Source organism: Kryptolebias marmoratus, linkage group LG17 (genome assembly GCF_001649575.2).
Source record: "Kryptolebias marmoratus isolate JLee-2015 linkage group LG17, ASM164957v2, whole genome shotgun sequence".
NCBI classification, from domain to species: Eukaryota; Metazoa; Chordata; class Actinopteri; order Cyprinodontiformes; family Rivulidae; genus Kryptolebias; species Kryptolebias marmoratus.
Genome location: NC_051446.1, coordinates 19,830,755 through 19,844,469, shown reverse-complemented (window position 1 = coordinate 19,844,469; position 13,715 = coordinate 19,830,755). Strand labels below are relative to the sequence as shown.

The 13,715-nt window shown below is 38.2% G+C and overlaps 1 protein-coding gene across 1 annotated transcript; it reads right to left on the bottom strand.

Annotated features, from left to right (window-relative positions):
• Positions 1-9,210: 9,210 nt before the first annotated feature.
• bub3 (BUB3 mitotic checkpoint protein) lies at positions 9,211-13,627 on the bottom strand. The gene is made up of 8 exons (XM_017434846.3): positions 13,446-13,627; positions 12,469-12,663; positions 12,311-12,380; positions 12,048-12,199; positions 11,038-11,196; positions 10,743-10,920; positions 10,318-10,534; positions 9,211-9,541 (listed from the first exon to the last, which is right to left on the bottom strand). The coding sequence occupies exons 2-8, from the start codon at positions 12,661-12,663 to the stop codon at positions 9,532-9,534; spliced, it is 981 nt and encodes a 326-aa protein (XP_017290335.1). The 5' UTR covers positions 13,446-13,627; the 3' UTR covers positions 9,211-9,531.
• Between the last annotated feature and the right edge of the window lie 88 nt (positions 13,628-13,715).

The window sequence follows — 13,715 nt, the reverse complement described above, 5'->3', positions numbered from 1 at the left end:
CATCTATAATCTATTTCCAAAGGTCTTGCATATACAATTCGTACCCCAATTAGACTTGTAAAAGACATTATTAAACCTTATATGCAGCCATTTGTCCCTCCTGGGGACAAATCTATCAACAGCTCACTCTGCTCTTTGAAAGCATGCAGCATGTCTCCAGAGTGGTAAAAGATGGCAGATTAAGGATGGATGAGTGGCCACAGGGACAAAGAGAACTCTGTCGGGCAGCGTGGCTGTGACTGGGAGGGGAAGCGGAGTGGAAATGGACATGAAGATCAGACTAGAACACAGTGTGACAAGGTAACAAGGTAAACTGATCTGATCTGGACTGAATCAATGAGGGTTCTGTCAAGATGGAAACCTTGAATATCAAGTTTGTGGTAAAGTTTTTGGTTGAATAGGCTAAGCACTGGTCTGATCATTTTTAAGGTTCATTTTTTTTGTTGGTGAGTAATTCATCCATGTAAAGTGAAAAAGGTGTTAAATTTTGGACTTGTTCAGTACAGTCCACCAGGGTTCTCAGGTCAGGTGACTCATTTGACTTGTTTGTTTGCTCTAGAAAGAGAACTGTAGACCAGCCAGAAAGGACAGAATCTTCTAAGAAGACAAATGAGCCGCGACTGAATTGCTGCATCACAGCACAGCATTCTCAAGACATAACGGTGTCATCAGCAAAGAGTTTGACTTTGCTGGTTCAGTTTGACTAACTCGACTAGGTTTGACTCAACTCAAACAGGTTGTCAGCTGTAATATTGAAGTTGGATTATACTGAGAGTCTAATAAGATTTTTACGTTAGGTGGCAAAATTGTTATTAAATTATTGTGACAAAAATCTGAACACCAAGATGCTCGGTGTGGATCACGACTAAAAGAACAAGGTCCTGGATATAAGTGAAATGGGCTTCCTCTATATGGTGGCAGGTCTTAGTCAGCGATTAGGTGAAAGGGGGAGGTCAGAGTAAAGCTTCTGTTCCCTCCACATCAAAAGAAGTCAGCTGAGGTGGTTCAGGCGACGTTTTAGGATACCTCTTGGGCAAGGAAACCCCGGGGTGGACCCTGAACTAGCTGGAGGGACTAATATGTATCCTCTCTGACCTGGATGGATGGATGGTGTTAATGTGAATACTGTCAGTTTTTGTAGCAAAGTGTGTTCAGAAATTAAAGAAACAATCAGGGGAAATTTTGCAATGCATCTCTAGGGGCGTGCAAATGTCAACATTGAAATAAATAGAAGTTCATCCAACAAAAGCTGAAAAACCACATCAGCTCAACCTTGTCCTTTGAAAAAAGTCATGGGAACATAAACATCTTAATGATAGATGACAAAGATTGACAGAAACCTAGTAAGAAATCACAACCTTTACTTTAAGGTAAAGAAGCCTAATACACATCAAATATTCATAGCCCAACTAAAAATACTGCAAAAAGTAATATGTATATATATGACTATCAGGTGTACCCTCTTTCTTCTCTGATTGAAAATAAAAACAAATATGCAATGTATAAAGACTTTTGGTCAGATTTCCATCTTTTATGTTGAAGTAAAGTTGATTAGAAATCCCCAAAATATTGGTACATGCCATCACAAATGCTCTAAAAGATTGGCAAAGGTTTTCTGCCAATGACAAAATTTGCCTTGTGTTCTGTGTGCATAAATTGTAATATGTTAAGCTCTCTGCAACTGTGTGATTACAGTAGTGTTGTAAAAAGAATTGGACTTACATAAAGTGCAAGTCAACATATACTTTAAAATATTACTTAAATGACTTTTTAGGTACATCTTTCTGCTTATACTTCATATAAAAAGAATCCAATAAATAGATTTTACTGGTTATGGTTGTGCAAAGTTCTATTTGAGAAGTGTAGAAAAGAAAATGTCCTATAGTTGCAAAGTATGATATACAGCATTACTTTAATCTATTTTTGTTTATGATAAACTTAGTTGGTTTTGGAATAGCATCAACTATAAAATGGTAGTATTCAGATTGCAAAAAAAATAGAACCATATACTGATATATAGCTAGAATAATTAGCTGCCTTATTAAAAAAAACAGCAGCATTTAACCCATTAAGACCTAATGCAACGTATGTGTGTACCAGTTCCTATTTTTAGAGAGGATGCCGCAACTCATAATGGGTTAATCCAAAACTCATGTGTGAGAGGGTTAAGAGAGCTTAGAAGAAGAATGGGCCGATGAAACACAGTCAAAAACCCCTGAATGCATTTTACAACAGGATAAAGTGTAATTGTGGCAAAAATACAACTGCATGCTACATTTTGCAGGCTTTTATACAGCCACTCGAACGCGATGATGAAAAGAGACAAGCCATCCCTCTTTTTTTATGCCCACCGACCTCCGTTTTGTCAGTTCTGTCAGTGAACAGCAGCAAAGCTCTCTGCGGGTGTGAAAGCAGCAGGATTCATTAGAGATTAAATGTTTTCCCACTTCCTGGACATGTTCAAAACTGAGCCTCGTCAAGACTCTATTAAATGTTCAATTAGTTATTTCTTAATGCATTTCAGTGTGAAAAATAATGTGCCATTGTGCATTCACAAAAAAGTATATTAATAAATGGGCACATAGACAACTGCAGGCAAGGGCTCTGCAGAAATTAGCCAGGTTTTGAAATAACCCTTAAAGCCTCTACACTTGTAAAAAACCAACAGGACAACAAAAGACACACAGGAGTGAATGAAACGAAGCTTTCTTGCCAATTAGTGCTGAGAATGATGGGGCTTTCTGTGCTTCACACAAGCAGTCTTTTCTCCTCTGTCCCCAACTATTGAGAGAGATACATTAGCTGGAAGGGATGGAGAGGCAGAGGAGCAAAGAGCTCGCAGTCCTCCAGCTCACTTCACACCTGGTGTTTCAGACCTCTCTCTTGGGATTTTACTCAGTGTGATTTTTACCATGTTTTTTTTTCTCCCCTTTTTACAGCTTGTGCAAAAATCTAAATGAGGAAATTGCTATGTCTTAAAACACCGAGATAAAATTCAGGCGCAGCATACTTTGTTCTAGTTTAGCCATTCATATATCAAAACATTCAGCTCATTCAGAGGATGGGTGATAGGACTTTTGGGTTTTATAAATTTTATTATTTTGAAAAATATCTTACTTTATTCACAAATATTTTCCCTTTAGAAAAACACTGAGATCTCTTTAATTCCTTCAAAAACCTTATTTCTCTTTGAAATCGGCTTCAGCATACGTGCTCTTTTTTGTCTACCTTTAGCTTTTCAATAGCATTTTGCTACTTTTAGATTTTTGATACTGTTCTGCTACTTTTAGCTTTAAGATCAACTTTTGATACTGTAAGCTTTTCCTAAGATTGTAGTTACTTTTGTTTTTTGCTAGTCTTTTGCTACTTTTAGCTTCTAACGAGCCTTTGGATTTTTATATTTAGTCTTTTGCTACTTTTCAGTTTTAGTTCATATTTTGCTGCTATTAGCTACTGTTTTGCGTCATTTAGCATTTAGCTAGTCTTTTTCTTACTTTTAGCTACTAGCTGGCCTTTTGCTACCTTTAAGCTTCATGCTAGTGTTTTGCTACTCTTAGCCAGCATTTTTTTTCTGACATCCAGCTCTGCAGGACTGCAGTTACAAGCCTGTAAACCCAAGGTTAATGTTACGAATAACAACATCCATCATGCTGTTTTATTAACAGTGTCCTCTGACCTGTTCCACATAATGTTGTGAAATGTGTCAGAGGCCAGATTATTGGTAGAAATGATGATCAATATATGAATCAGAGAAAGAGAGTGCTGCGTGTGAGGCTGCTGGCAGGGCTGCAGAATAAGCCTCCTCCCAGCATTCTGCCGCCTGTCACAAAACTGAAAAACAAATAGACTTGCCCGAGGCAAGAGCCATCAATAATCATATAATGTATGTAGCCGTGATGATGAATTAGAACCAGACTTCTTAATGCCGTGCTGCGGCGCACACAGAAACATTTTCAGATGAGTGAATTGATCACATTGCTTCACCTAATCTGAGTCAGTGGGACAAAGCAGCCCAAATTCAGAAACATTATAATGTCCAATAATCAAAAGCTATTTATGAAAACACCTCCTTTTTATGCCATTGATTTGTCTCTATAATGCAGCGCAAACACTGATTACTCAGACAGAATGCACTTAGGAAATGACAAATGTGTTTTAAATTCAATAACATGGATTTTTTTTCCTGCATAGCCACAAGTTAAACTGTAAACAATGAGTTGTCACGTTCATAAAGAGAGACATTAAATTTGCTCTTTGAGTTCACACTGCAGCCATATTTCCCATACTCAGTTACAGAAGTTATAATAATTTATACTAAGAGAGGTAACAGCAGGAAGCCGCTCCAAGCAGTTTGTTTCAGAACTGACGTCACTTTAAGACACATAAGATCCTTGTTGCTCGCAACTGTTACCACAATAGCTTTTGTGTAAATGTTCCTGTGAGCTTAATACCATGATATCACAAAGTTTTGGCCTAATTGTGTAAATTTTCACAGGGCAAAGCTTGCAAGATGTCATGATGCAAATGCGCAAGACACACTGAACACGAGAAGCAAACGCATGTAGCTTTCTGACATCCTTTGAGACATTTATACGTTTTGCAGTTACATAAATTGAGAAGTTGTCAGCAAATGGAAAACAAAATCTTCCCATTTTCCTTTTACAACAAGTAGCGATGTCACACCTAAATTTAAAAGGCTGGTAATAGCATGAGTTGAAACTGTATTCTTCTAAGGGATTCTGTAACATCTCTAAAACCAGGCTGAAAAGAAACCAAGCAGTCAGTTAAATCTTGCCCGCAGCCACTCAGAGGCGCGGAGGAAACCTGAGCCTCAAAGATGCGATGCATTAGTTCTGCTAAGCTAACCGTGAATGCTAATTGCAGGAAGGACAAACTGTAACCTTTGCCCTGTGGCCATGAACCCATTAAACAACACAGGGATGTTCATAGAAACAGAAAGAGGCCTGAGTTTTGGTCCAAATGGGGAGAACAAAAAGTGTTTTTAAAAGTCCCCCATGGGATGTGTCTGCCTTGTCCATTTCGACAATTTAAACAAATTCAGTTCTGCCTATCACTCCAGAGCTGACAGTAAAATGCAACAAGTTCAGTGTTTTCAATTAGACTAGAGAAATTGCATTTTCTGCCAAAATGCTGTGTGAATGCAGATTGTTGAACAACTTCACTGAAATTTGTTAAAGAAACTGAAACTGTTCAAAATTAACACAAGCAGAACACAACAAAAACTAGTAAAACAATAGCTAAAAGCTAAAATTGGCAAAAACTGTAGCTAAAAGCTGAAGGTAGCAAAAACAGTAATTAAAGCTTATGAGCTAAAATTAGCAAAATTGTAGCTGGAAACTAAACGTACCTAAATTGTAAACGATGGCTAGACGTTAAAGTTAGTGAAACAGTTTCAAAAAGCTAAAACTAGCATAAGAAGACAAAAATAGGGCAAGTATGCTGAAGCAGATTTCAGATCTGAACGTTTTTCTAAGGGGAATTTTATTTTAAACAAAGTTAAAATTTTTGAAAATTGTTAAAAGTGATTCCAAATAACCACAGAATTCTATATAAATAACCATATAGTGCAAAACTGATGGTGATGTAAAGGTTTATAAAATAGCTCTCCTATGAAATCTTTGAGAAGGGTTTTGGCCCCGTTAGCTTGTCAGTCTGATCAGAATTAAACTTGTTCTCTAAACTGAGGCTGTACAGAGCTATCATCAACAAGTTAGATATTAAATGTTTATAACCTTTTCCAGAGAACCCCACTTTAAAATATCTGAATGATTACTTCAAGATATTTCAGTTTTACCACAGAGGTGAACTGTAGAGTGCTTTTTAGAGTCAAAGTCGAGGCATCATCAGTCAGCAGCTTTTATCCTCTGAGAACCGAAAATGCCTGAGCAAAATGTCATCTAATCCTGTAGTCTAACAATTTCTCTGTTACAGTTAAAACCTGTGATGCTGTTTCAGGATAGCCTGCATATTTTCAGACAAAATAAATGACAGAATGCGGTATACAGTAAACCAGCCATTCCACACATCTCATTTATCAGCTGATTCATTTCCTTCACGACACCTTGGAGCTAAATTAGAAGCACAAACGTCTAAACCTGCAACCTTCTGGTCATGCTCAGAAATGTTTGATTTACTACAGTCCAGCTGCTGGGTGAGCGCAGCCGTCACTAGTCAAGCCGGCGCTGCCTGCCCAACGGGCCCCTGGACAGAGATGGATGGCTGTTAGCGTGACACCTAGCAGTGGGTTACATGGCCTTCAGCTTCATCGTCTAATTAGGCTCTAATGTAACTACAATGCTCTTGAGGAGATGTTGCCTTGCCCAACAAAGCTCTTTAAAAGCCTCCCTGGGGCAGGGGCAGCTTGGAGTGAGAGGGGCTGTGGCAGACCACAGTCATGTCCAAGTCAAAGGGTCAGGTTTCTCATTTTCCTACACTGGAAAAAAAAAAAACATAACTTGAAAGGAAGGAGAAACCACCAAGATCTTTATTTTGTCCCAAATTTGTGGCTATAAAATCTAAAGAGAAGTTTTATTTTTTTCTTTTAGAGTTAAAGCTGTTCTATTTTACAAAAACAAATGTAAAAAGATGTTATCAGATGTTGTCAAGTTAGCCTTTAGGAAGTTTGGAAGCCAGGTGAACAACTCTCTCGTGTTTTGGGTGCCAGTTGAGATCATTTAATGATCAAACAATGTTAGGCACAATCTCGTGTGATATCACAAGATGTCACGCTCAGAGGATGTGTTGTGAATGACTCTCAGCTACTACCACTTCCAATTTTAGCCCAGTATCTGAAAATGGACTTGGTTATAGCCATGTTTGTGCTTGTAAGATCAGTTGGCTATGTCAGTCAACTTGAATAGGACTGGCTTCAAAAGTTAATCAGTTGTAGAGGTAAGTAAAATGATTTTCATTAAAATCCATCCAGTGGTTCATAAGATACTTTGCTAACAGAAAGACAGTTAATGTTAATACCAAAATGTTAAACAAAGATCTTGCACATTCTGTTTGCACTCAGAATATGTGTTGGGGATCAGTCTCAGCTACTACAACACCCTATTTTATGTCATCATGAGTGAAATCATTTGAATTATAGGAATTTTTCTGTTTTTTAAGGTCAGTTGGCTGTGACAGCCATCTTGAACAGGGTTGACTCTAAAAGGTAATCAGTTTTAGATGTATTTCCAATTATTACTTTCTGTAAAGTTGATCAAAATTCGTCAAGTGGCTCGAGAGATTTTGCATGAGCACACACACACACACACACACACACACACACACACACAAACATTATTATCCTCTTTCGCTTTTTGGAGGTGGGCAATCATAAATGACAAAAAAAGTTATTCTTTAGTTAAACTTGACAACAAACCACCAATAACAGCAGTAGAAAGTCCCATGTGGATCAAGTCATCAATGATACTTGTTCATAAATACTCGTGCATTTCCTGCTGTCATGGAAAAGCTGTAAAAAAGCTTCAAAGTGCACCAAAAGAATACATGTTACCTTTCTATAAACCAGTTTTAAAGTGGAACTATGCCTTAAACAGCTTAAAGTGAATCAATCATACAATCAGCCAAGAGTAAAGTCTACCACAAACTTTCAGTCCGTTCTTTGTGGTTAGGATCTCTTTACTTTTAATTAGAAATAACAAAATAGTTGCATTTATCTTTCATGAGATCGTGAAGGAGCATCATGTCAGCTATCTAATTAGCAGTAATAAAAGACAAACCGCAATACAAAATGCTGTCCATATTTTTCTGACGCATCATGTGATTTCCCATAGATTTCCTCAGCCCGTGAAGGACAAGTACATGTATATAATATCAGAAACCAGTCTGGAGAGATAAGGTGTCCGGTTGAAGGTCATCTGTGCCCTCTTGAGTGAACATAAGAGCCCTTTGTGGTTGGGTTAAATGCACCTGACAGACGGCTGCAGCACAATCGCCCTTTTTAATTGGCATGTAACGGTTTCATGTAGAGCCAAACTGTCTGCAACACGTCGGTGTTTGGAAATCAGAGCCCGGCCACACGACCGCTGATGTGGTCATCTGGATGTTTGCTGCTACAGCAAACATCCAGATGAGAGCTCCTTAGAAACAGGCTTCTAGGGAGATGCTGATACTTAATGCAACATAATTATCTGCTGCATTCATTTTATTTTAATCCTTTAAACCTAAATGTACCGAATAAAAGGTGGACTACAGCCATAGCCATTTTCAAACTGAATAGAAAATACTAATAGCTAAATTACCTTTATCTACAAGACAGCTACAGAATAGGCTGGAAAGCTACTAACAGGTTTAAAACGCAGTCAAAAGAACTCAACTTCACAATTTAGGAGAAGCCGAAGATGACAGAAAACAACATAATTCACTCCAACCCCAACAACAAAGGCCCGACCATCGCCTGTCTGCAATCATGTTCGAAAATAAATGCCATTTCATATTAAGCTGCGGTCAGAATCCAATGTTAAAGGCGGACTTACTGACAGTTATGGGAATTAGTTCAATTATTTCACCAAGATAGGACTAATCATTTCCAGGATACCACAGAAGCAGAGCCATTATATATAAAAAAAGGAGCTATATTTGATCTATATCTCTTGTGTTGCCTTGGCCTAAGGCCTTTAGGAAACGACATTAGTCACCATTGAAAATCTGAATCTAGAGGGAAAAAAGTACATTAGACTTGCAGGACTGCTGTGTTCAATGCTCCCATTCATATAGTGTTAAATACCAGGCTACAGTGAAAAGTTTGGCAATGACATCAGTGTGGCAGCTCGCAAAACAGCAAAATCTGATCGAGTTCCTGTAAAATGCATCAGCCTTCTTAAAACTCCCTAATGTATTCCATAATGAGGAAAAGACATCTGAATGAATTTAGAAGTTAAAATGATCCTCAACATGCTTTGTGCTTTAATGTAAATGTATTAGTTTAGTGGTTTTCTGCCAGTTTACCCAAGCAGGATTCGGTTCAGACCTCAGACTTCTTGATGTCTATCAGCACAGGTCACTGTCTGGGGGTTAAGTGGAGCCCTCAGCAACACCGCTGGCTCATCACTTTCTCTCAACACATCATCAAGAGATCAACCACTTCTGCGTTGACACATTCCTAACATTTCTCGTGGTTTTCTTTTTTGAAAAGTGCAAGTGACAAATGATGGAGAATGAGCTGACTTCATGGGTCTATTCAGTGTTTGAGAGAACATTTTTTATTATCACCAAGAAAGTGTCAACTTAAGCAATTTATCAGTATCAAAACAATGCTCTGAGGATAGCAATTGTGTAATGTTTAAAAATGACTCAGAGACATAAGGCGAAAGGCAGTACATGAAACAATTAAATAATTAACATGAACCGAAAAAGAAAATGCTAACAAACATCAGTAAAAATTGGCGTACAAGAATAGGAAAAACAGACAGGAAACTGTACACTAATGGTACACTTCATGCCAGCTGATAATCCTGACATGGTGGTGTAACATGCTCTGAGATCCAATCCACTACCCCTTCAGGTTGACCTGTAAATCAAAAACACAAGATATTCAGTCAACTTTAAAAGCATCAACAAATTGATACATGAATGAAGTTTTATTCTGTGAAAACAGTTACAGGGTAATTTCTTTCTAAATCAAACTTATTTTAAAAAGACAGACATAAAGATTTTTTTTTTTTTACAGTCGTTTTTTCCTCACACACATTAGGACCCAGAGGTGCAGCCCATTAAGTTGGATAGTTTTAGTGCTTTAAAATTTAAGATGGTAAACTAAACATATGCAAAGTAAATGTCCTCATCTGAATTACTAAGCAACACATTTCCTTGATTTAAACCAGAAAAAAAAAGACACTTTTCAACCTCCAACAAATATTTCCCCCTCCAGCAGTTTCTCCTAAAAAGAGAGCATGCTACTCTTCTGCTCGATCTAGTGGGTTTTTCATAAATGTCAAACTGATCTAAGTGCAGGCACAAAACTTTGGGGCTGGGATTAAAAGAACCTCTACTTCTTGGAGCATAAGTTTACATCACATGGGTCTTGTGCACAAGCCAAAAAAAAAAAAAAGATTTGACTTAAGGGTATACTACAGTTTGATCAGAGTGTATATTTACAACAGCCTTAGGTACAAAAGAAAGGAAGGCGTGAATTTTAAATTCATCTGTCCATCTTTAAGCTGTCGGATATTGAAAAGTGAAAGTAGAGCGATAGAGATCAGCATGTGCTGCGGCTGGATGCTCTCGTTATAAATAGAACGACTAACAGACTCTGGGAGGCACTAAACCAAGATTAGGAAAACTTACTTGGGCTTTGTCTCAGCATCTGTGACTTGGCGAATGAAGACGGCATCCTCTGGGTGGCTGATGTCTCCTTTCTCATGCATGTAGGAGGCGGCGATAGCCAGCATTGTGCCGTCGTTACTGAAAGCCAGCGAGGCAATGCTGGTCGGGTACCGGTGGAACTGACACAGACGCTTTTTGTTAAATGGATCCCAGATATTCACAAAGCCATCCGAGCCACCTGGCAAAAGGAGAGAGGCTCAAGGTCAAGCTCAAAAGCTTTAAGCTGTGTTGCTGCTGCGATAAAGATCCTTATTAACCGAGTTTCAAAAGAAATCCCGACAGCTCAGTGAGAAAGGTCACAGGACATTCTGAGTTTGAAAAAAGCACTTCATTCAAAAACAAAAAAAAAAACAAGTCTGCTTTTCTACTAGGGTAGCCAACTGTACCTGTGGCAAAGGTGTTGTGAACGCCATGAAATGAAATGGCATTGACAGGGTAGACATGCTCAATTCCATCCTCTTTCAGCCGGTGGCACTTGAAGGCATATTTCTTTTTCTGAACCTCCTGGCTAGGGTCCAGGTACTCCACAGCTACACGTCCCTCGATTGAACTCAAGACATACCCCTGAAGCCAAATACGAGGTTGAGGTTAATATCAAACTTTCCTGCATTAAGAATTAGATCTGTCTGCTTTAATGTAGCCTGCAACTTTTGTTTTTCTCCTTTTTCAATACAAACATACCTGTTTGTTGGGAAAGGCTCGAATGCAGCGAGTCTGATACTTTAGACTGGACTCTCTTCTTTGCTGAACGTAGCCCATGTTTCTCAAATCCCACACCAGAACTCGTCTTCCTGCTGTGCCAACAATCAGTCTATCTCCAGCCACTGAGAGCGTATACACCTTTAACAAAAATTCAAGAAGTTCTAGACTTAGCAATACTCAACATTTTTGAATAAAAATGGGTAAAATGAACAACAAAAATGTTGACCATAAAATTACAGCATCTTAAATGACCCTGTTGTGTACTGGAGGTAGTAATGCAAATTTAAAATAACATTTATGTTATCATTTGTTTGGAAATAAAGACCTAATAAATTTGTTTTGGATGATCAAAGAAAATTATCTCTTTAAAACATATTTCTTTTAGAAAACTATTAAATGGACAAGTCATAAAGGCAAAAGTTTTGTACATATAGTCCAGTATTTTTTTAATATATTACAAGATATTCCAGTACAATTTGTCTTGATTACTTACATTTAGGGATGGGCAGTGATTTTCAAATATTTAAAGTCTTGTCAAAATGGCCAAGTTAAAAGGTTTTTAATAAATGCCAGCACCTGATAGTGACACACCAAGCTGTTTAGTAACGGTGCTTTTCCAATCAGGGTGTTGCTTCTTTCAACACACCCCCACCCGAAAACAATCCCCTCCTTATCCCAGCATTTTTCTGTCATCATAGTTTATTTCGAAAGGATTATAAAGTGGAAACTATGGTCATGGGTAAGCTGAGCTTTGCTGCCATAGTATATGCACCCCCCCTGCCCAAGTTAATCCACTAGATTGATGAAAATGATGGAATAACGATTGCCGGATAGCAGGATTAGCATACGTCAAAAATCCAAGGAACAATTAAATAACTGATGACGAATTTGAAGAATGTTTTTGCTTAACATTCTCATCCCTGCTTTCATTATATCTTCATTTTAATATAGAAAATGGTTAAGGATTAACGTATATTTTATTCTGGTACCTTGTCAGGCTGTGTAAAGGTGCCAGCGTTGCAGGGAGTTCGTGGGTCCCACAGTCGAACAGATCTGTCCCAGCTGCCTGTTACTATGACATTAACTTCTGGGCAATACTCCACACAACGAATGGGGGCATCATGTGTTCCAACTATTGTATCTGTTCAAAGACATTTAAAAACTCAACAATTTCAATTCATACATACAAATACTTAGTGCAGACTTTACTGTCACCCTGTAAAAGTTTTATCTGAGTAGGTTTGAGACGTACCTTGGTCCGTATTCAAATCATGAGTCTTTAACTGTGCGTCTAAACCTCCGCTCCAGGAATGTGTTGGGTCCTGCAAGTAAAATGTGACATTTTTTATGTACATACAACTTATATTATGACACAGCAATTGGGTACCTAAGGAAACATTTGCGACCTACATAAAAAGCACAGTCAAGAACTGGAGCTGTGTGCTGGTACTTCATCCGCATGGTGTTTCCCCCGACGTCATAAAGACGAACGGTGCAGTCCCAAGAGGAAACCAGGAGGAACTGGGAAGTGGTGGGGCTGAACTTGACAGCGGAGATGCCATCCTCTGGTCCCTGGTTAAGCTTGTATTCGTTTGAGCCCGTCATCTGTAGAAGAGGAAACATGAATTCAGACCTAGCTAAAGCTTGTTATTGCAAAAATCAACCCAATCTCATTTACTAAGTCTGACTGCAAATATTTTGTATAATCACTGAGATAATCTACAACCATTAGGTTAGATTATTTTAACCCAGCACAAGATTACTAACATATCTACATAATAACAAATGTGTTTTGTTATTTTCATTTACAATATCTTGATACTTACCTAAATGCTTAGTGACAAGATCAAAGAGCTGCAGTACTTATAAAGACAAATACATGCATTAATGCAAATTTGGGATTAGTTACAGAAAATGGAAAGACTAATAAATAATCCAAAAAAAGGCAGTTTACAGATCTTGCATCTAAACAATATAAGCAAAAGGAGCTTTTTAGACTTGAAATGAATGAATTAACAAAATCATAAAACTGGACTTGTGTAAGTTTTTCCAACCACAATAATGTAAGAGATAGTATCCTCTTAGATTAAGATCACATGTGACACCCAACCCAATGTAATAACAGTTAGGGATAATGTAAAAGAAGCTAAAGCTCACATACAGATTTGACTAGAAGGAACACTGCTGAAAGTGTCCAAATATTCACTGGTTTGCATGTAGAGTCTTTGCTTCACTTAAATGAATGTAAAATAAGAGAGAGTACATTACTTGTTCCGTTATATCCAGAAGTTATACCAAGCCCAGTTCAGCTACCACACCACTGTTTGCTAACACTTAGCATGATGGACCGGCTACAAGTCTTGTATTAGCCACTACACTTTACTTACCTCCTTTGTTCGATGTCGTACGAACGTAAATTTCTGCGATAGCTTCACAACGCCAAATATTCCTCGGTATGCGATAAAACAGAAAACATAAAGCGTGAAAAGTGCGAGAACCCAAGGTGGTTGCTTGAAGCTACGTTAGCCTCTACGCACGGTAAAGCGCTGCCGACGCTCCAGAAGACTCTGATTGGTTGGAATGAAAGTTCGAATTCGCGCCTGCGATTTCATTGGTTGATTTTTACCTCTGCGTATATTTCCGTTGTCTGTATACAG